The sequence below is a fragment of the Arvicola amphibius genome, chromosome 14 (assembly GCF_903992535.2).
Source record: "Arvicola amphibius chromosome 14, mArvAmp1.2, whole genome shotgun sequence".
NCBI classification, from domain to species: domain Eukaryota; kingdom Metazoa; phylum Chordata; class Mammalia; order Rodentia; family Cricetidae; genus Arvicola; species Arvicola amphibius.
This window is the reverse complement of record NC_052060.1, coordinates 1,828,258-1,848,900: the sequence shown is the minus strand read 5'-3', so window position 1 is coordinate 1,848,900 and position 20,643 is coordinate 1,828,258. Positions and strand designations below refer to the sequence as shown.

The 20,643-nt window shown below is 45.4% G+C and overlaps 1 protein-coding gene across 6 annotated transcripts in view; it reads left to right on the top strand.

Moving 5' to 3' along the window:
• The window catches only part of Dap3 (death associated protein 3), a 30,378-nt gene extending 10,831 nt beyond the window's left edge, over window positions 1-19,547 (top strand). For all 6 annotated transcript variants that reach the window (XM_038311139.1, XM_038311137.1, XM_038311142.2 and 3 more), the window contains 10 exons: window positions 5,734-5,838; window positions 7,846-7,947; window positions 9,882-9,990; window positions 10,196-10,288; window positions 11,981-12,111; window positions 13,456-13,695; window positions 15,904-15,963; window positions 16,743-16,832; window positions 17,663-17,780; window positions 19,250-19,547. In XM_038311139.1, the coding sequence (XP_038167067.1) occupies window positions 5,734-5,838; window positions 7,846-7,947; window positions 9,882-9,990; window positions 10,196-10,288; window positions 11,981-12,111; window positions 13,456-13,695; window positions 15,904-15,963; window positions 16,743-16,832; window positions 17,663-17,780; window positions 19,250-19,335 (1,134 nt within the window). In that variant the 3' untranslated portion in view covers window positions 19,336-19,547. The remainder of the gene's footprint in view (window positions 1-5,733; window positions 5,839-7,845; window positions 7,948-9,881; window positions 9,991-10,195; window positions 10,289-11,980; window positions 12,112-13,455; window positions 13,696-15,903; window positions 15,964-16,742; window positions 16,833-17,662; window positions 17,781-19,249) is intronic.
• Window positions 19,548-20,643: the final 1,096 nt, after the last annotated feature.

The following is a 20,643-nucleotide window of genomic DNA, read 5'->3' as shown; positions in this document are numbered from 1 at the left end:
AGAGCAATCAATGAAAACAGTTGAAACTCGTCTCCACACGTGCACCACATGACAAGTTCATACATGACATACAGGAAGGAAGGACAAGATAGCCCTGCGTTTGAACTGGAAATGTAGCTCAGTAGAGGATTTGACTCATCCCAGAAGTCCTGGGTTTGAGTTCCAGTACCACATGAACTGAACATAGCAGTGCAAGTAGAAATCAGCAATCCAGACTCTGGAGGTGGAGGCAGGAAGATCAGACACTCAAGGTCATTTTCAGTTGTGTGACACACTTGAGTCTAGCCTAGAATACATGAGACCCTTCCAGCCCTCCTCATCCTACCCTCCAAAAAAGATAGGGACAGAGAGATGACTCGTGAGTTAGGAGCTCACACTGAACAAACACAAGGGTTCGAGTTCGGATCCCCAGCATCTATGTAGCAAACACTTAGAACTTCAGGTCTGAGAGGAATCTAGCATTTTTTTTTTTCTGACCTCCATACAGCCCCACCCCCTACACACACACATGTACATACACTGAAGCAGACACACATAAAAACACAAAAATATGTCCTGACAGTCCTAAATTGGACATGGTGTCACAGGCCTATAGAAGCACTTGGGAGACTAAGGTAGAAGGATCAAGGCTGACCTGTGCTGTGTAGAGAAACCCTGCCTCAAAGGGGGAAGATGTTATCTTACTGGTATGTTTTATTCTCTTAATTATTTACCAAATATTTGTTGTGTGTGTTTGTTTATATAAATGTAGACATTAAATGCGTGTGACCAGGATAGGGAGGAAGACTGCAGTGTCTCCATGACTCTTTCTACATCTGTCTCAAGACAGGGTTTCTTTGTGTGACAATCCTGGCTGTCCTGGAACTAGCCCTTTTGGACCAGGCTGGCCTCAAATTCACAGAGATCCACCTGCTTCTGCCTCCAAAAGTGCTAGATTAAAGCATGCACTACCACTGTCTGTCTTATATTTGTTTTTTTAAACACAATCTCACTGTATTGCCTCAGCTGTCCTAGAACTCATAAGAATCCACCTGCTTTTGCCTCCCAAATGCTGGGATTAAAGGTGCATGTGTGTGTGTGTGCGACACACACAGACACACACTACTATTTCTTTTGATCTTTATGATCTTGTTTTATAGTTGCAGGAGTTATGAATTAGAATGGCTAAATAACCTATTAAGAAGGCAGGCCATGAAGCTGTGAAGCCAGTGTAGAAGCTAGCTGGTGGACTTTAGAGCCGATGGCCTAACTGTCGCAAGCTTTCTTGTCGGACTATTTTTGAACCACCAGCCTGCAATAATACCTGGAGACTTATTAATTATGAAAGCTTGACCTTCCTTAGGCTTTTTCTCAGCTCTTATAACTTAATTTACCCATATTTTTTAAACCTACGTTCTGCCACATGGCTTGATTACCTCTTCTTAGTCAAACACAACATATGTCCTGTGTCAAAATCATACACCTAGATTCCTCCTCTCAGTTTCTCTTTCTGTCTCTGCCTGGAAGTCCTGCCTATTCTCTCCTGCCTAGCTATTGGCCATTTAGCTGTTATTAAAGCAATCAGAAGGCTCCTTAGGCAGAGACACACTTACAGTGTAAACAAACATTCCAGTGCACATATGACATGCTTCCCATGTTCCTCAGAAGCATACAGTTCAGTATTCATGACTACATGACTGCACTGGCCGTCTGGTTCTTGGGCAGCACTTATGAGTATCGCCCAGCCTTGGTTGGTTGAGAGCCAGAAACCCACAGGATGAGACCTAGAAGGGTCTGTTGGAACAGAGGAACACTCTCCTTGTACATCTTTGGATTGGGAGGAGATGTTTGTTTTCTTTCTGTTTTTTTTTTTTTTCCAGCTCCTACCCTGGGATTTATAAAAAGTCAGTCAATTTTAAAGAATCAAAACAAAACAAAAAAAAATACAAAGAAAGCACATTTGGGGCAAGAAAGTTGGCTTGGTAGGTAAGAGGTCTTGCTGCTCTTGCAGAGGACCTGTGACTTCAGTTCCAGAGGATCAGGTGTCCTCTTCTGGCTCCTTGAGCATGAGGCACACACAGATGCAGGCACAATGCACATGAAAGAAAAAAATAAGGGCCAGGTGTGGTGATGCATGCATTTCATCTCAGTGGGCAGGGAGCAGAGGCAGCAAACCTCTGAATTAAGGTCAGTATGGCTTCATCATGAGTTCCACGTCAGCTAGAGTTATATAGTAAGAACCTGTCTCAAAAAGGGGGTATAATTGGAGAGTTGGCTCAGTGGTTTAAAAAAAAAAAAAAAAAAAACCACTGGCTGAAGATGCTTGTTTGATCCCCAACACTGACTCGGCAGCCTTAACCACCTGTAACTCCAGTTCCAGGTGACCCCTTTGCACTTTGTCCTCTGAGGTCACCATTGGACACATGTGGTGCACAGGCATCTATACACATAAAAATAAAATATATATTTTTTAATGTATATGTTTTTTGTTTGGCTCAGGATGACCTAGTTTGACTCCCTGGTAGTTGGGGAACTACATGATGTCCATTCTGGAACTAAGCAGAAGGAATTGTACATAGGCTTGTTTTCCTAGAAATGAGGCTTTTAAAAAAAAATTTTTTTTTTTTTTTGGTTTGGTTTTTCGAGAGACAGGGTTTCTCTGTGGCTTTGGAGCCTGTCCTGGAACTAGGCTGGCCTCAAACTCACAAAGATCCGCCTGCCTCTGCCTCCTGAGTGCTGGGATTAAAGGTGTGCCCCACCACCGCCCGGCTCAAGAAACTCTTTAAGACATAAGGAATCCATTTTGTTAGCTTCTTATTTACTGAAGAAAACTACCTAAGAAGTCATCAGAGTACTGTAGAAATAGTGCCACCTTGTGGCGCTGGAATATTTTAGTTACTGTTATTTATGTGTCTACTTGTTTGTCTGCATGTGTATCTGTGCATCTGTGCATTCCTCGTGCCTGTGGAGGCCAGAGAGGGTGCAGATCAGCTGGGACTGGAGTACAGGTTGTCGTGAGCTACCATGTGAGTGCGGGAATAAACCAGAGTCTTCTGGAAGAGTTGCTGGTGCTTTCAACCCCCAAGCCATGTCCCCTGCTCCCTAGCCTACTTGTTGTTTGATTTTGGTTTTGGTTTCAAGACAGAGTTTCTTTGTCCTGGCTGTCTTGGAACTCACATTAATTCACCTGCTCTGCTTCCCAGAGGCTTGCATCACCACTTCCTGGCAGTTTTCTACATTTTTAAAAATGTATTTATTGTTGCTGTATATGATGTATATAGAGGGTTGTATCTGTGGAAATGAAAATGATGAGTTTTTCCACTTTTATGTGGACTCCGGAAATCTGTGCCAGATGTGGTATGCATGCCTGTAATTCCAGAGACGTGCCAGATGTGGTGTGCATACCTGTAATCCCAGAGACGTGCCAGATGTGGTGTGCATACCTGCAATCCCAGAGACGTGCCAGATGTGGTGTGCATACTGGTAATCCCTGCACTGAAATGCTGAGTCCAGAACATTGAAAGTTTGAGACACCAAGCTCTACTGAAGTATATTTAATAAAAACCCAGAGACAGATATTGGGGTTCAACCTGAAGGTCAGAAAAGCAAAACAGCCAGCCACTGGCTCTTACCTCAACCTCTCAGAATCTCAGCATGAGACTGAGAGCTGTCTCCTCCCGTTTTCTTTTAAAATATATTTTTATGGTTTATTTAATGTGCATTGGTGTGAAGGTGTCAGATCCCCTGCAACTGGATCTTCAGACAGTTGTGAGCTGCCATGTGGGTGCTGGGAATTGAACCCGGGTCCTTTGGAAGAGCAGTCAGTGCTCTTAACCACTGAGCCATCTCTCCAGCCCCTCTCCTCCCGTTTTATATCTTCTCTGGTTCTGGGATTAAAGGTGTGCACCACTAACGCCTGGTTTCTATGGCAACTAGTGTGGCTACTGGGAGTAAAGGTGTGTGTCTTTGCTGTCTGGTCTGTAATGGCTGGCCAGTATGGCTGTTTTACTTTTCTGTTCTTCCAGCACGCTTTATGTGTTAAAATACAAATGAAATACCACTTCATTTGATTGACAACCTGCGTCCGATCCCTGGGCCCCACAAGATGGACAGAAGACCTCCCCAGGCTATTCCACTCATGTACCTTGGCACATGCACATTCCTGTGCACAAGCACAAATAAATATACTTTAAGAAACATTTTAAGTTGGGGCAAAGACAGTTGGATTTATGTGAATTGAAGGCTAGCCTAGTCTGCAGTTCCAGGCCACCTAGGAATGAGACCCTGTCTAAAAAGTCAAAGAAAACTTTATTGAAAACAAAAGATGACAAAAAGAATAGAGATTTCTAAATGAAACCTGGTTGTGATCTTCGGTAGGATTTTTCAGACAGTGATTAAACACCTGCCCGAAACCAGTCTGGGGAGGAGAGGATTTATTTCACCTCACAGCTGTCAGGCCACATCTGTCACTACACTCTGGAAGTTGCTGGGGACTTAGAAGGCAGCTCCCCCGCTATACACTCAAATACCCTCTTCTGTTCCTCTTGAATTCATATCCTAATCTCATACCGGGAATCATTTCACGCCTTTGTAAGGCTGTCATTAAGCTCATCTGGGGGACTCTTTTCTTTCGGAAGCATCTCATACAGCCCAAGCTGTACTTGGGCTCCTGGCCCTACCGAATGCTGGTTGATAGACATGCGTCCCCGTGTTCTGTTAACTTGAAATTTTCCCTTAGTATTCTCCTGTATTTATCTCCAAAGATTCCATCTGTGTCTCCTACCACCATTCTGTAAGTTCCTGAGTGTGGTTCACTTAGCTTTTTGCTTAGCTGGACACTTTACATAGTCCCTCAGTTACATGTCACTAATGAAAGATTGTTAGCTTGTGGGCCATAGCTAGCTAGGTAATCATTACAGGCCAGATGCGGCACATGCCTTTACTCGCAACACTGATGAGGCAGAGGCAGCCAGATCTTTAGAGTTGAAGGCCAGACTCTGTTAGAAAGAAAGGAAAGATGATATAACTTAATCCCTGCATTCGGGAGGCAGAGGCAGCCAGACCTCTGAGTTTAGTACCAGATACATCCTGTGAGTGAGCAAGAACCATTCTAGGGGAGCTTACGACCCTCCACACTGACGCACACCACACTAACCCTCATGGTTGAGGGTTCATTTCTTATGCCACAGAATGTTAAAATATTAGGAATCATGCATCATGGTGGCAAGTGAATTAAACAAATTTCCTGAACTGAGCACATGGATACACCTACCCTGTGTTCCTAGCTTCTCAGAATGCTGAGATAAGAGCCTTCACTGAGCCCAGAATGCAAGGCCTGCCCAGGCAATTAAGCAAGACCTCAACTCCAAATAATAAGTGTGGCTAGGAGAGCTGGTTCAGCAGTTAGTCTCAGTGCTGGGGAAACGGAGACAGGAGTGTGATAAACTAGGGGCCAGTGTGGTCTATATAGTGAGACCCCATCTCCCAAAAACAAAACCGGAGTTATTTTAGCTTATCGGTAGCTGCCCTGAGCTCCTGAGCAGTGGACAGAATTCTTTGTTTCCATGTAGGAGAGTCCTAGCCTAGCGATGTATGTGCTGAGACAGACTGATTTACTGAATTATTAGGATCCATTTTGTATAGAACTAAAATGTATTTAATGTCATGTTTAGAGACATAGCTTGACCCCTCAGTGTGACAACAAGCGTCTAAAAACCTGATGACTCTAGGACACTAAAAACTTTCCTTTTGTAGTTGGACCTGAGGTGTTTTTTACACGTGAGTGCCCAAGCACCTCAGAGCAATCCAGTTCCAGCTGAGCGTCCCAGAACTATTTCCCGCACCAGTGACACTGACCCGGTAAGTTGTGGGGGCGGGGGCTCCAGAGATCCTATCCTGCGTTGCCGTGCACTCCTTTTCCACATCAGCAAACTGGGCGAGTCACTCAGACTCTGCAGTGCTGGGGAAAGAGAAAGTACAAAGTTAGTCTGCGTTCCTTCTAATGTGATTTGTTTGTTTGTTTAGTTGGTTTGGTTTATTTTTCAAGATGGTTTCTCTATATAGCAGTCCTAACTGTCCTGGTACAGGCTGGCCTTGGACTCATAGAGATCCACTTGTCTCTGCCTCCTAAGTATTGAGATTAAAGATATGCACCACCACTAACTGGTCCTCTGATGTGATCTTAATAATGAATTCACCTAGTGCCATGAATCTTGCTGAATTAAGAATTGGCTAAATTAGCTGGGCATAGTGGTGCACACCTTTAATCCGCCTTTAATCCCAACAGAGGCAAGGGGATTTCTGTGAGCTCAAGGCCAGCCTGGTCTACAGAGTGAGTTCCAGGACACCCAGGACTATGTAGAGAGAACCTGTCTCAAAGCAAACAAAAAAAATTGCCTAAATCCAATTCCTTCTGAAATAACTTTGGTACTAATTATTTATCTTTTAGTTTGGGGGGCAGCTTTCCTTTAATGACCATTTGGTATATATTTTAAACTTCAAAGTTGTTGTGGTTATGTTGCAGTAGAATTTTCCCTGTGGTAAACGCAGCGGGATAACCCTTGAGTAGTGTGCTGAGAACCCAGGATTTGTCGTGTACTGGTGTGTTCAGAAGCTCACCAGAGCTGACATTTTTCTTTCCTGGCGTCTGTCAGCAGTGGTGCTCCTTATTCTGGTTCACAGCCTGATAGCCTGGGTCTTGACTCTTCTCTATGCCAGTGTTGAACCATCTCTTATAAATGAAGTCAGTGCAGTCTTTAGTGTGAAGGAAGCCATCAGCTTTTTTGTGTGTTTCTCCCAATCTTATTCTTCCCATCTTAATATGATGGTTGAAATTTAAAAAGATATCCCTTTACCAAAACATATTTTCATCAGGGTATGTTTAGAATTTGTAGTTAACGTTCACTTGTTCTCACAGATGCAAAATGAAATAGAATAAATTAATGAAGTCACTGTAAAGTGTTTTTCACTGCTATTTTTCAAGTTCTTTAGGGTTTCTATGGAAACAGCATCATGCAGATGATCTCACTACATGCCTGAAGCATCTCCATAGCATGAAAGAATCCGGGTGGCAGAAATCATGTTGGTCCCCATCAATAATTGCTGAACAACTAACTTTTATTAGTCAGGCCACCAAATTTATATGATAATATGCACTAGATTTGGTGATAGCAACACTTCATTAGATGTATTTGTTGTGGGAATGGATTTATGCCTATGTCATATAGAGATCACAGAACAACTTTTAGGGATTGTTCTCCTTCCACCATGTGGTTCCTTTTTGGACCTCAGGTTGTCAAGCTTGGAGCAAGTGTGTTTATTCCCTGAGCCATGTTGCTGTCTCAGCAGCCTGTGTTTTCAGTGGAAATACAAGTGGCACACTATGTAACTCCAGCAGTCAGGCAGCTACAGCAGACAAATGTCGGATGTTCAAGGCCACCCTGGGCTTATTCTCAAAGACATCCTTTCCCTGCTCTGAGATATTGCTGTTTGCCCCTGTGTGGCCTGGCAGGAGTAGCTGCTCTTTGTGGTGGTTAGCTTATTTTTAGGCGTGGTTTGATTTCAGGTTTTGTTTTATTTTGTTTTGTTTTTTGGTTGTTGTGGTTTTTTGTTGGAATTTTTAGTTTGTTTTGGTTTGTGGATTTTTTGTTTTTGTGGTGGCTTTGTTTGGTTGGTTTGGTTTTTTTTGTTTTTGTTTTTGTTTTTTTGAGGTGTGGGCTCTATAGCCTAGATTGCCTGGAATTTAAGATAATTCTGTTCCAGCCTTCCAGTGCTAGGACGGCAGGCAGTGTATCATGCCCAGCCTACCTTCTTTTCAAAGCTCGTGTCACTCCATGACCTCCTGCCCCTGTTCGTTTGTGTTTCCAGGCTAAGCATGGGGAGCAGCATGAGGGCCAGTACTACAGCATCCCCCTCCAGGATCTGAAGACAGTATTTCCTCATGGCCTGCCTCCTAGGTACATGATGCAGGTAGGTGCTCATACAGAGACCAGACAGGGAAGCCCAAAGTACAGTGGGCAGTTGTCAGGGAAAGGATTAAATGAGTAAATGAGAGACATAGAAACTTAGACATTTCTGAAGGACAGAAATTCAGCTATGGACTCGTGAACCCTACAGTTACTACTGTTTACCTTTTGTTAGCCACTTAAGTACATTGTAGAACCCTTTTCCGTGAATTACTGAGCAAGATTCCTGGAATAGTGGCATTCAGATGATTATTTTAAGTGAATTTAATGTAGGTATTTTGACACATAACTGTAATCCCAGCACTTGAGAGTCATCGGGAGAAGACTTGCTTCAAGTTTGGGGTCAGTTTGGACTGTATGTTGAGTAATAGGCCAGCCTGGGCTACAGTTGAGGTCCAAGTGCAAACCCTTGTCTGTGGGGGCACACACCTACCAGCCTAGTGCTCTGCGAGGAAGAAGCAGAATGATCTTCAGGGTCCTCATTGTCTGCACGAGATCTTGAAAAACAGAAAAAAAAATGTATGTATGTGGTAAGTGCAGGGTACTGCTTATAAAAGAATATTTACCTGGTTCTACAATGTACTTAAGTAGCTAACAAAAGGTAAACAGTAGTAACTGTGGTGTTCACTAGTCCATAGCTGAATTTCTGTTCTTCAGAAATGTCTAAGTTTCAGAGTTTTAGTTCATTATTAGCGGACACCATTGCTCTGGGCTGTAGTGACATAGTGGAATCATGGCAGAAGAGCTTGGCAGACATAGATTGCCCACCTCTTGGAAGTGCGGCAGCATAGAGAGAAAGACCGAGAGGAGGTGGCTAGGGACAAGATACACCCTTTTGTGAGCTGACCTCAGTGCACATGCCTCCCTGGTTAGGCCCTATCTTGTGGTGATGCTGTCAGATTATGAATCTGTCTTTGGCTCACGAGAGCTGGCACTTCCCAAAGCCCTATCTCTGACTGCTGACTGGGAGCTGCCTTCAGATACATGAGGCTTTCGGGAGCAGGTCGTACCCAAGCTATAGCACCGTGCGCTTCTTTTCCATGATCCCATTTATACGAAGGCCTCCTCCTGCTGTTCTTTATTTTTTGTCTGTCATGTTGCCTAATAAAACATTTCTGCTCTGTTTATCTTTATTTCATTTGCATGGTACAGTTTGGGCTTGTTGGGTCCTACACCGTAAGTTTGGTTTGTTTGGAGGAGGAGAGGTCTTTTTATAAAAACAACAGCACTGGCCGGGCGGTGGTGGCGCACGCCTTTAATCCCAGCACTCGGGAGGCAGAGGCAGGCGGATCTCTGTGAGTTCGAGACCAGCCTGGTCTACAAGAGCTAGCTCCAGGACAGGCTCTAAAGCTGCAGAGAAACCCTGTCTCAAAAAACCAAAAAAAAAAAAAAAAAAAAAAAAAAAAAAAAAAAAAAAAAAAAAAAAAAAAAAAAACAACAGCACTGGGTTTAAAGGGCTCAGTTAGTAGAGCACTTACATTAATTTGCCTGGTGTGCATAAAGCTCTGGATTTCATCCCCATCCTCACATCATAAGTACATGTAAAGAAGAAGCATCAGGCTGGAGAGATGGCTCAGCAGTTAAGAGCACTGCTGCTCTTCCAGAGATCGAGTTCAATTCCCAGGATCTACGTGGTGGCTCACAACTATCTATGAGATCTGGTGCCTTCTTCTGTCATTCATGCAAATAGAACATTCATATACATAAAATAAATAATTTTTTAAAAATAATCATCAAAAGCTACCTGTTTGTGTTACTTGATATGAAACAATGTACCCCAGATTTTAGCTAAAATACATGGATGGATTTCAAATTCGGTGCCAACCCAGCCTCTCATAACTGCATTTGGATGTGCGGTGGTGTATGGTATCGGTCTCGTGTGCACATGGTTAGAACGGCTAGAAGTTCCTGCCCATCTTCTTCCTCCTTTTTGCCTAGGTGAAGACTTTCGGCGAAGCTTGTCTGATGGTAAGGAAGCCAGCTCTAGAGCTTCTGGGCTACCTGAAAAATACCAAGTTCACTCACCCCGCTGTGCGGTATCTTCTCTGTATCCTTTCTGACATGTCTGGGTCCTCGTACGTTCTCCCCTCCTTTGGGAGAATGAGATGCTGGGTTTGGGACGAGGTCTTGCTGTGTCTCAGTGGCTGGCTACACACTCCCGTGATGACTGAGTGCACCACCACACCTGGTGTGAACACTGTGGGTAGGGAATGTCTTGCTCATCACGATGTTTTCTTTAACACACGCGTTAGATGGGGAGAAGGGAACAGGAAAAACTCTCAGTCTTTGCCATGCTGTTCATTTCTGTGCAAAACATGACTGGCTGGTTCTGCATATCCCGGATGGTACGAGCTTCCTGTGTATCTTCTCTGTGACTGCCTAAGAGATCATGGCCATGCTATAGTGTCCATAATAACTCTGAATTCTTGAGTTGAAACAAAGCCCTCCTGCCTCCCTGTCACAGGGCCGGCTACAGCCACACACCACTTTTGTCCTGTCAGTTACTGTGTGAGATCTGCAGCGCCTGCACAGCCCTCCACACTCTGGGTCGGTTCTCCATTGTGGGTCTGGACCCACGCACTGGCATCTACCGTCTCTTGTCCAGTGTTGGTGAACCCACGCTTTCTAATCTGCCTTTAAAAATTGGCGGCAGTCCTGCCAGGCGGAGGCACATCCCAATTCCCGCACTTGGGGGCAGAGCGGCAGGTCTCTGGGAGCTCAAGGCCGGCCCGGCCTACAAAGCGAGTAGGACAGCTAGGACTGTTAGAGAAACCCTGTCTCAAAAAAACAAAGAAAAGGCAGTATTCTGGGTGGTAGTGGCACATGCCTTTAATCTCAGCAGTTGGGATGCTGAGGTGGACTGATCTCTGTGAGTTTGAGACCAGCCTGGTCTACATGCTGAGTTCCAAGACTGCCTGCTAGGGCTACGCAAAAGAAGCTATGTGGGTGCTACGAACTGAAGCTGGGTTCCTTGCAAGGGCAGCCAGTGCTCCTAAGCATTGTGTCGTCTCTCCAGTCCCATGCGTGACTCTTCAGATTAGAGAAGCATGTTAAAATAAGATATGTGTGTGATGGTACTGGGGACTGATCCTTTTTGTTCTTGATCTTTGAACATTGCATTATAATCAGTATATAAGATATTGAGTGGACTGTCATGTTGACTCACTACCAATTTTTATTTACTTTAATTTAATTTTTTTTAATAAGTCTGCAAAGTCTGTTATCACTTGAGGCAGGACCATGGTCCTCTCCCCTGTATCTAAGCTAGGTAGAGAGGTTTCCAAAAAGCCAGATCGTATACTGGGGATAAACAGTGGTTCCACTGCTAGTGGCCCACAGAATGCTCAAGCCACACAACTGCCCCCACATTCAGAGGGCCTAGTTCATCTTTTATGCTGGTTTGCCTGCTGTCAGTCCAGAGCTGGTGAGCACCCACGAGCTCGGGTCAGTTGTTTCTGTGTTTCCCCATGATGGTCTTGGCCCCTTGCTCATATTATCACTCCTCCCTATGACTGGACTCGAGGAGGCTTAGCTGTGGATCTTTTCATCTGTTTGCATCAGTTACTGGATGAAGGTTCTATGATGACAATTAGGGTCGTCATCAATCTGATTCCAGGGGAAGGGCATTTTAGATCCCCTCTCTGCTATTGCTTGGATTCTTAGCTGGAGCCATCCTAGTGGATTCCGGGGATTTTCCCCAGCGTCTGGTTTCTCGCTAACCCTACAGTGGCTCCCACAATCAAGACATCTCTTTCCTGCCCTCCTCCTCTGCCCTTTACCAACTCAGTCTTCCAATCCCCATGTTCTCCTCCCTGCCCCTGCTGCCTTCCCCCACACTGCCAGTTTACTAAAGAGACCTTTTCTACCTGCCCTTCCCAGGGGATCCATGTCTATCTTAGGGGTCTCCTTGTTTCCTGGCTTCTCTGGGGTCGTGGACTGTAGGTTGCTTATCCTTTATCTTATGTCTGATATCCACTTATGCTGTGTTTGTCTTTCTGTGTCTGGGTTACCTCACTTTTATGCAATTTTTTTTTAAGCTCATATTTGGGTGAAGAACTGCCGGGAGCTTCTGCAGTCCACCTACAACAGAGAGCGCTTCGATCAGCCCCTAGAGGCATCCACCTGGCTGAAGAACTTCAAAACCACCAATAAGCGCTTCCTGAGCCAGGTGACTGCATGCTAGGAATTCAGTACAGGATGACCTTTGTCCAGATTCCATCTTTGCACCTTGAGTAGCTGGGTGCTATGGAGACTTGACATTGCAATTGGTAATAAATAAGCCATTTTGTATCCCTTTAATATTTTAGCTCACAGTGGACTAACAACAGCTATAAGCTGTCCATTGAGTGCCAATGTGTGTACCAATTTACTGTCTCTGGGGGAACCTTGATCCTCCACAAGCACATGGCCAGCAGTAAGGTTTTCCTCCTGATAAACCAAAAACTTGAAAGATTTCATTCCAGCCGCGCGGTGGTGGCACACGCCTTTAATCCCAGCACTCGGGAGGCAGAGGCAGGCGGATCTCTGAGTTCGAGGCCAGCCTGATCTACAAGAGCTAGATTCAGGACAGGCTCTAGAAACTACAGGGAAACCCTGTCTCGAAAAACCAAAAAAAAAAAAAAAAAAAAAAAAAGATTTCATTCCAGTCTTATTTTATTTTGTTTCGTTTCCTTTGTAGTTTGGACTGGCTCTGGGCCTACTATGTTCCCCAAGGTGACCCTGAACTTACAGTCCTTCTGCCTCACCCCAGAATGCATATACCCAGCCCTCTGGCATCTTAGGTTGAGCTCTAGACTGAGGCTTCCCCACTGTACAGTCTGTCTGCGGCGAGAGTGCACTGACAAGATGAGCTCAGCAGATGGCGCGCTTGCTGCTGTACCTCTCAACCTGACTTAGAAACCAGGCCCACGTGATGAGAAAGAAAGCTAACTTTCTATGCATGTATGCATGCATGTTCACATGCACAAGTAAATAAAGGTATTTTAGGGAATAGGTGCCAGCTGGGTGGTGGTAGCTCAGACCTTTCATCACACACTTAGAGGCGCCTGGTCTACAGAGCTGGTTCCAGGACAGCCAGGGCTACACGAGGAAACCCTGTTATAAAAAACAACAACAACAAAGGAAATAAGGAAAATGAGAATGCCAAGGCTTGGTATAGCTCAGTAGAGATCACTTACTAGTACGCTTGAAGCTTGGGATTTGATGAGCACTATGGGGTGTGCAGGATGATGTTTGGACCTTTCAGCCAGAAGGGCCAGGCATGGTGGTTCACACCTTTATTCCCAGCACATAGAAATCTGAGACAGGGTCATTGTTTTTGTTTGTTTGTTTTCGAGACAGGGTTTCTCTGTGTAACAGCCTTAGCTGTCGTGAAACTAACTCCTGGTAGAGCGTTTGGAGGTCCGGTCTCCACATTGTACCATTGTACCCTTGTGGTTCAGCTGAGTCCCATGGGCCTCCATCCTGATGGGAAAGCCTTCAGCTTTTCATTTCTTTCTCTGCCGACCTTTAGATAAAAGTTCAAGGGAAGTACGTTTGGAACAAGAGAGAGAGCACCGAGAAGGGCAGTCCTCTGGGAGAAGTGGTTGAACAGGGCATAACACGCGTGAGGAATGCCACAGACGCCGTCGGGATCGTGCTGAAGGAGCTCAGGAGCCTGAGTTCCGAAGGACACTTCCGCCTCCTGGTAGCAGTGGATGGGGTCAATGCCCTCTGGGGAAGGACCACACTGAAAAGAGAAGACAGGACCCTGGTAGGAATATTTGTTTGCTCTGACTCTGTCACACACAAGGCCTGCTGCTTTCCTGGGTGGGCCACATAGGATGCTTTTTTGCCCTGGAGTTTAAATTACTTTTGGAGCTGGAGCAACAGCTGCGTGGGTCCTCTACTGAGGACCCAAGTGGTTCCTGGTCCCCAGATGAGTCCAGAACCATCCGTGACTCTGGACCAAGCACTCACGCAGTAGACATACATACAGTTAGGAAAAATATAACATAAAAATAAAGCTTGCTGGGCTGGAGAGATGGCTCAGTGGTTAAGAGCACTGCCTGCTCTTCCAAAGGTCCTGAGTTCAATTCCCAGCAACCACATGGTGGCTCACAACCATCTGTAATGAGGTCTGGTGCCCTCTTCTGGCCTGCAGACATACAGACAGAAGGAAAGTCTGGGGACTCCTTTCTGAGCACCCGCCAGTAATTGCTAAATTGCCTGAGCCTGGGTCCAGGGAGTCCAGCACCCTCTTCTGGCCTCTTTAAGTACCTGCGCATTCTTCCCCACCCTCCCCCAAATACGTGTAATTCAAAATAAAATGCTTTTAAAAAAAATAAATAAAAATAAAGCTTGCTGGACAGTGGTGGTGCACGCCTTTAATCTCAGCACTCGGGAAGCAGAGGCAGGTGGATCTCTGTGAGTTGGAAGCGAACCTAGTCTTCAGAGCAAGTTCCAGGACTGGCTCCATAGCTACTAAGAAACTCTGTCTCCATAAACCAAAAAAAAAAAAAAAAAAAAAGATAAAAATAAAGAAACTAAATCTTTAAAAAAAAAAAAAAAAACAAAAAGGTAAGTGGAAACGAGCCAGCAGTAGCTCTATGGTGAGCACATGCATGCCCAGTACCTAAGCGGCCACAGACTCCAATCTCTACACTATAAAAAAGGGGGAGGAAGACAGTGAATTAGCTTCAAAAAAAGAAAAGAACATATGTCAGCTGGGCACTGGTGGCGCATGTCTTTAACTCCAGCTACACAAAGAAACTGTCTTGAAAAACCAAAAAAAGAAAGTAGGAAATATAAATCTTAGTTGGCATTCTTTTTGTTGTTGTTGTTATTTGTTTTCTGAGACAAGATTTCTCTCTTTTTTTTCCTCCAAAATAGGATTTCTCTGTAGTTCTGGAGCCTGTCTTAGAACTAGCTTTGTAGGCCAGACTGGCTTTGAACTCCGCCTGCCTCTGCCTCCAGAGTGCTGGGATTAGAGGTGTGCGCTGCCACCGCTCAGCTTAGTAGGCCTTAGGTTGCCGTGACAAAGCACCATGACCCAAAGCAACTTGTGGGTGAAAGGACAAATCCATATGACAGTTGTCCCCTGAAGGAAGCAGAGGACATGGAGGAGTGATACTTAATAGCTTGCTCGGTTTTTTCTTTTTTTGTTTTCTGAGACAGGGTTTCCCAATAGTTAGGGAGCCAGTCCTGAACTCGCTCTGTAGACTAGGCTGGCCTCAGAACAATCCACCTGCTTCTGCCTCCCTGAGTGCTGGGATTACTACAGTTCAGATTACATACCCAGTTCAGTTTGTTTTCTTTACACCCCAGGGCCACCTCTCCACAGATGGCAACACCCACAGTGGTCTGCTCTCCTTCTCCCCCATCAATCAGTAATCAAGAAAATGTCCTACGGGCTGTCGCTGGGCCAGTCTGATGGCAGTAGACCACCCAGCACATGACGTTACATGCTCCATCGTGCATTGCAAGCCAAGGGAACATGTTAGAAAGAACAGAACAGCAGGAGCCCCGGGAGCTTTGCTTTCTACCTTGCTTCTGCTATTTTCTATGTAGAGATCAGAAATATGAAGGGAGGAAGGTGTACTTGGGACAATCATCCTCTCTCCTCCTGCCTGCCTCTTCCTCTCTTTTCTCCTCACCTCTCTTACTCCAGAGGAAGAATATTCTCGTACTGTGATTATAGTAGTTAAAAACTTTTCATTTAGCCAGGCGGTGGTGGCGCACACCTTTAATCCCAGCACTCGGGAGGCAGAGGCAGGCGGATGTCTGTGAGTTCGAGGCCAGCCTGGTCTACAAGAGCTAGTTCCAGGACAGGCTCCAAAGCTACAGAGAGACCCTGACTCCAAAAAAAAAAAAAAAAAAAAAAAAAACTTGACCTTTTATCTAATTGTCCATTCAATTTTCTCAGGACACAGCCAGAAAAGTAAAGTCCTAATCTCTTTGCTCTCTTGTTGGCAACATGTAGATTGCCCCGGAGGAACTATCCCTTGTCCACAGCCTAAGGAAAATGGTGGAAAATGATTGGGTAAGTGCCCAAGACTCTCAAGACGTGCAGAGGAGAGTGCGTGGCCGTCTCTGCTGTGGTTTTGTCTACAGTGACCCTGTAGAAAGTTCCTTTACTATTGTGTGTGTCTGTCTGTCTCTTTTTGTTTATTTGTTTGTTTTTTAAGACATTAAAATTTGCCAGGCAGTGGTGGCGCACGCCTTTAATCCCTGCACTTGGGAGGCAGAGGCAGGCGGATCTCAGACCAGGTTGGCCTTAAACTCACTATCAAGTGAGTTCCAGGATAGCTAGGACTGTTACACAGATAAACCCTATCTTGAAAAACAAACAAACAAAAAAAAGTACTATAATTTTTTTTAAAGATACTATAATTTTTTTTTCAGGCTGGGTCTCACTGTTTGGCCCTGGCTGACCTGGAACACAGCTCCGCCTCCTGGGTGCTGGAGCTGAGGCGTGAGCCATAGCGCCCACAGACAGCTAGATAGGATTCATTCTGTAACTCGGGCTGCCTTACAGCTCACTCTGCCTCCACTTTCAGTTCCTCTGCTTCATTCAATTGCTTATAGTGGTAGGCTTGTTGGCATTGCAGAAGAAATTGGAAAGCAAAAGTATACTATGGTAACCTTAAGGTCTTGTAGTGACTTATTGTCAGAGCCAAATCAAGAAGCAATAACTGATTTGTTGCCAATTAATTATGCTAAACTGTGCTGTCGTGACACTTGTGGATAATACCTACAGAGAGCTGGTGAGGGTCTGTCATTTCCAGCTTTATAAAATTCAACTATTTTTCTTTGTTTCAGCATGGAGGTGCAATTGTGTTGAGTTTGAGCCAAACCGGGTCTCTCTTTAAGTCCCGAGCAGCGTATTTGCCGCACGAGCTTCTGGGAAAGGTCACGTTTCTCTGTTTCCATTAGAGTAACCATCTGTCTCAAAGAATTCTCAACCTATGGGTCCCTACCCTTTTGGGGTTGCATATCAGATATTTACATTATCGTCCGTAACAATAGGAAAATTACAGTTATGAAGCAGCAACAGAAGTAATTTTATGGTTGAGGTCACCACAATTTAAGGAACTGTATTAAAGGGTCGTGGCATTGGGAAGGTTAAGAAGCACTGCTCTAGAGACTGTCTCTTATTTTTTGTTTTGAGGGTAGCTCACACGCTAGGGCACATGTGGAGGTCAGAGTACAACTTGGAGGAATCCGTTCTCTTCTACGGTATCGTCAAGCTTGCTGGCAAGTGCCTTTATGTTTTGAGGCATCTTACCAATCTATGTCTCCAAATTGTTTAGATTTATTTATTTCAGTTTATATGTCTGAATGCATACATGTGTCTCTTGGATCCCTTGGAACGGGACTACAGATGGGCGTACCACCATGTAGGTGCCGGGAACTCAAACATGGCGGCTCTCCAGTACCACGTGCTCTTAACTGATGAGCATCTCTCCAGCCCCCATGTCTCTCTTTTATTTTTATCTTGTTTCGAGACATGGTCTCTCTGTGTAGCCCTAGCCGCCTGGAACTCCCTGTTTAGATCAGGCTGGCCTCAAACTTAAGAGGCGATATAAGAAGTCACTAGCCGACATGTAGCCGTCCTCTGTGAGGCAGGAAGGCCCAGTGGGCGAGAATTGAGCAGAAGACAGGCCCTGTCCTCACAGCACAGGCGTCTCGGCTCATTTCTCCTTCCACTAACACTGTGTCTTTCACCTTTTCCTCTCCAGGAAGGATTTGATGCCTTAGATCCTTTTGTTCCCATCCTCATTTCCAACTATAATCCAAAGGAATTTGAAAGTTCTTTCCAGTATTATCTAGAGAATAATTGGCTTCAGCATGAGAAAGGTCAGTCGTGTCTCCACCTGTCCCCCCAACCCCCTGCGCTGCTCACTGCACAGTCTGCTGAGTCGGTGCACGGGGCATTTGGTATCACCATGACTGGGTGGGTACCCAAAGCTTATTTGGGCTCACAGCTTCAGAAGGGTCAGCCGTGACCACTTGGCTCCATGATCTTGCATGTGTAGGAGCAGAGGGTGTTCATGTCAGTGCAGACAGGAAACAGAGAGGCAGAGAGAAAGGGAAGGCCTGGAGAAAGTGTGGCCCTCAAGGATACTCTGACAAGAACCTGCTCCCTTCTGCTGAACCCCTAATCCTACAAGTTCTCAGAGCCCCCCAGAAATAGAGCCGCCAGCTGTGGGCCAAGCACTCGATACGTGGCCCAGTCCAGCCGTACCCCAGGCCTTACTCTCTACCCTCAGCAGCAACCTATATTTTGTATTTCTTTTTGACTTTTCCTGTATAGTAAGAGAATACAAAAATACTATTTGAAAGTGGCTGCATTTTAATTTACGAAAGAAATTATATTTCTGCTTAAATTCTCACCTTGTTCAGAACAAAGCATTGGTGCTAGAAAAGGAAACAATTTTCCAGCCGGCTCCTGGGTAGTTTGTGCGTGTCTAGGCTGCGCCATCACACCACACCGGTGGGGCACTCACTCGGTGGAATGCAGCCATCACACTGGGGAACACTCACTCGGTGGCTCTCATCGAAGACAGCAGTGCTGAGGCACTCAGAAGAGGTGACACTATTTGAGATGTTATCACCAGCCCAGATCTTTGCTATCTCTGTCCTTTTTCTTTTCTTTTTTTAAGGCAGTGTCTCACAGTGTGTCTGTGTCTGGGCTACTGTCTGAGCCCCCTGAACTGAAGTCTGGGTTCAAAAGTTCTTAACTCTCTTTAAGTTTTTTGAGACAGAGTTTTTCTGTAGCTTTGGAGCCTGTCCTGGAACTGGCTGTTATAAACCAGGCTGGCCTCGAACTCACAGAGATCCACCTGCGTCTGCCCCCTGAGTGCTGGGATTAAAGGCATGCGCCACCTCCGCCCAGCTCAGAAGCTCTGGACTCTTAATGGCAGATCTGATAACTTGTATTGCAAGCATTGTAGTTATTTGTGTGTCTGCTTCATGCCACGTAGATAGTAAACTGCTTTATCCCTGAATAACGGAGCCAGTGATGATGCTGTGGTCCCAGTTCACACTGGCAACAGGAGACTTGGCTTAGAAATAATTGGTTGTAGAGTCACTGCCTAGCATGTGCCAAGCCCTGGATTTGATCTCTAGCCCCACCAAAAGCAAAGTTTAAGCTAATAGAACATGAAATTGGAGGTGGAAAATCAGTACAGCATTGTGGGGAGCTGGAGGTGGAGGGGCAAGACCTCAGGTTTTAGTAGTAGTAGGGGTGATGAGCTGAAGAGGAAGCCCTGGCCACAGTTTGGAGTAGGAAAAAGCTGCCATTTGTGTGTGTTTGACTGTTTCAGCTCCGACGGAAGAAGGGAGGAAGGAGCTGAAGTTCCTGAGTAATTGCAACCCCGGCCAGCTGGAGCGGCTCTGTGCTGCCTTGTAAGCACCAGCGCCTAGCACAGGCGGAGAGGCCTGGCCCGCAGGGACCACGTCCCGCTGTCCCTCTGCTGGGCCCCGCATTCGAGGCGGATGTGCTCTCTAAGTGCTGTGCTAGACTTGTGGCAAGGAAAGCGTGCACACTAAGAAATTGCATTTCTCTGGGAGGTGGGGAGGAGGTGGAAAATTCTAATAAATAAAAATTGCATTTCTCTGCAATTGTGTTTGTTGGCATCTGAAGAAACTCAGTTCTACAGAAATTGCTTGTTGTCTGTCTTCTGAACATAAATTAGTTCAGGAAACCATGATTAACAGCCCATTTCTACTGTTCCTGGAACTTCTCACTCCCTGTTCTTTCCTACCTTCTTGATCCTGTACAATGTCACTGAAGCCCCAGCAGCGTTCTGACGGTTTGGTGTGGCTTGCCCCTTCCCACAAGTTCCTGAGAGAATTGAGCACCTGCTACAGCATCCATGCTTAACACTAACACAGATAGAATTATATTTATGTTCACACCTTCAAAGAACTACAGAAAGAGATGACTCAGTTTACATTTTTATTATTATTGTGAGTGCAAATGCCACAGCACATGCATGGAGGCCTGAGGCAGCTGTTTGAAGTCAGTCCTCTCCTTCCATGTGTGTGTGGCTGTAGCATGAATTCTGATTGAGATTAGTAAAACCCCAGAATCAGATGTGCATGCCTTTAATTCCAGCACGGGGCGGGGGGGGCAGAGGCCAGCCTGGTCTACAGAGTGAGTTCCAGGACGGTCAAAGATACACAGAGAAACCCTGTCTTGAAAAAACAAACAAGGAAAAACCCAGAGTTAGATATAAGGGTTAAAGCTGAAAGCTCAGAGAAGCAGAGTAGCCAACTACTAGAGAGTTTTTACCTCTACATGTTCAGACCAAAGGGGTGATCTTGTCTTTACGAATCCTCAAACTAAATCTTTCGAAACCTGAGTCTACATCTGTTCCTGTCTCCTCCCGCCTTATGTTCCTCTCTCCACCCAGGCACAAGACTCCTGTTTCCCTCCTAGTGCTGGGATTAAAGTTGTGAGCCACCACTGCCTGGCCTCTATGGCTAACTAGTGGCTTAGCTCTGCACTCTGACCTCCAAGCAAGCTTCATCTGTTAGATACAAACAAAAGATCGCTACATGTGTGTTTGGCAACATTGTCAGGCCTGCCATGTCACGTGGCAAATTCCATTCCACACTTTGCGGTCTCACTAGCCCCAAAAGACTGACTGGTTTCGTTTTTGAAACCAAATCTCATGTAGCCCAGAGTGCGAGAACTTTCTATGTAGGCAACTCA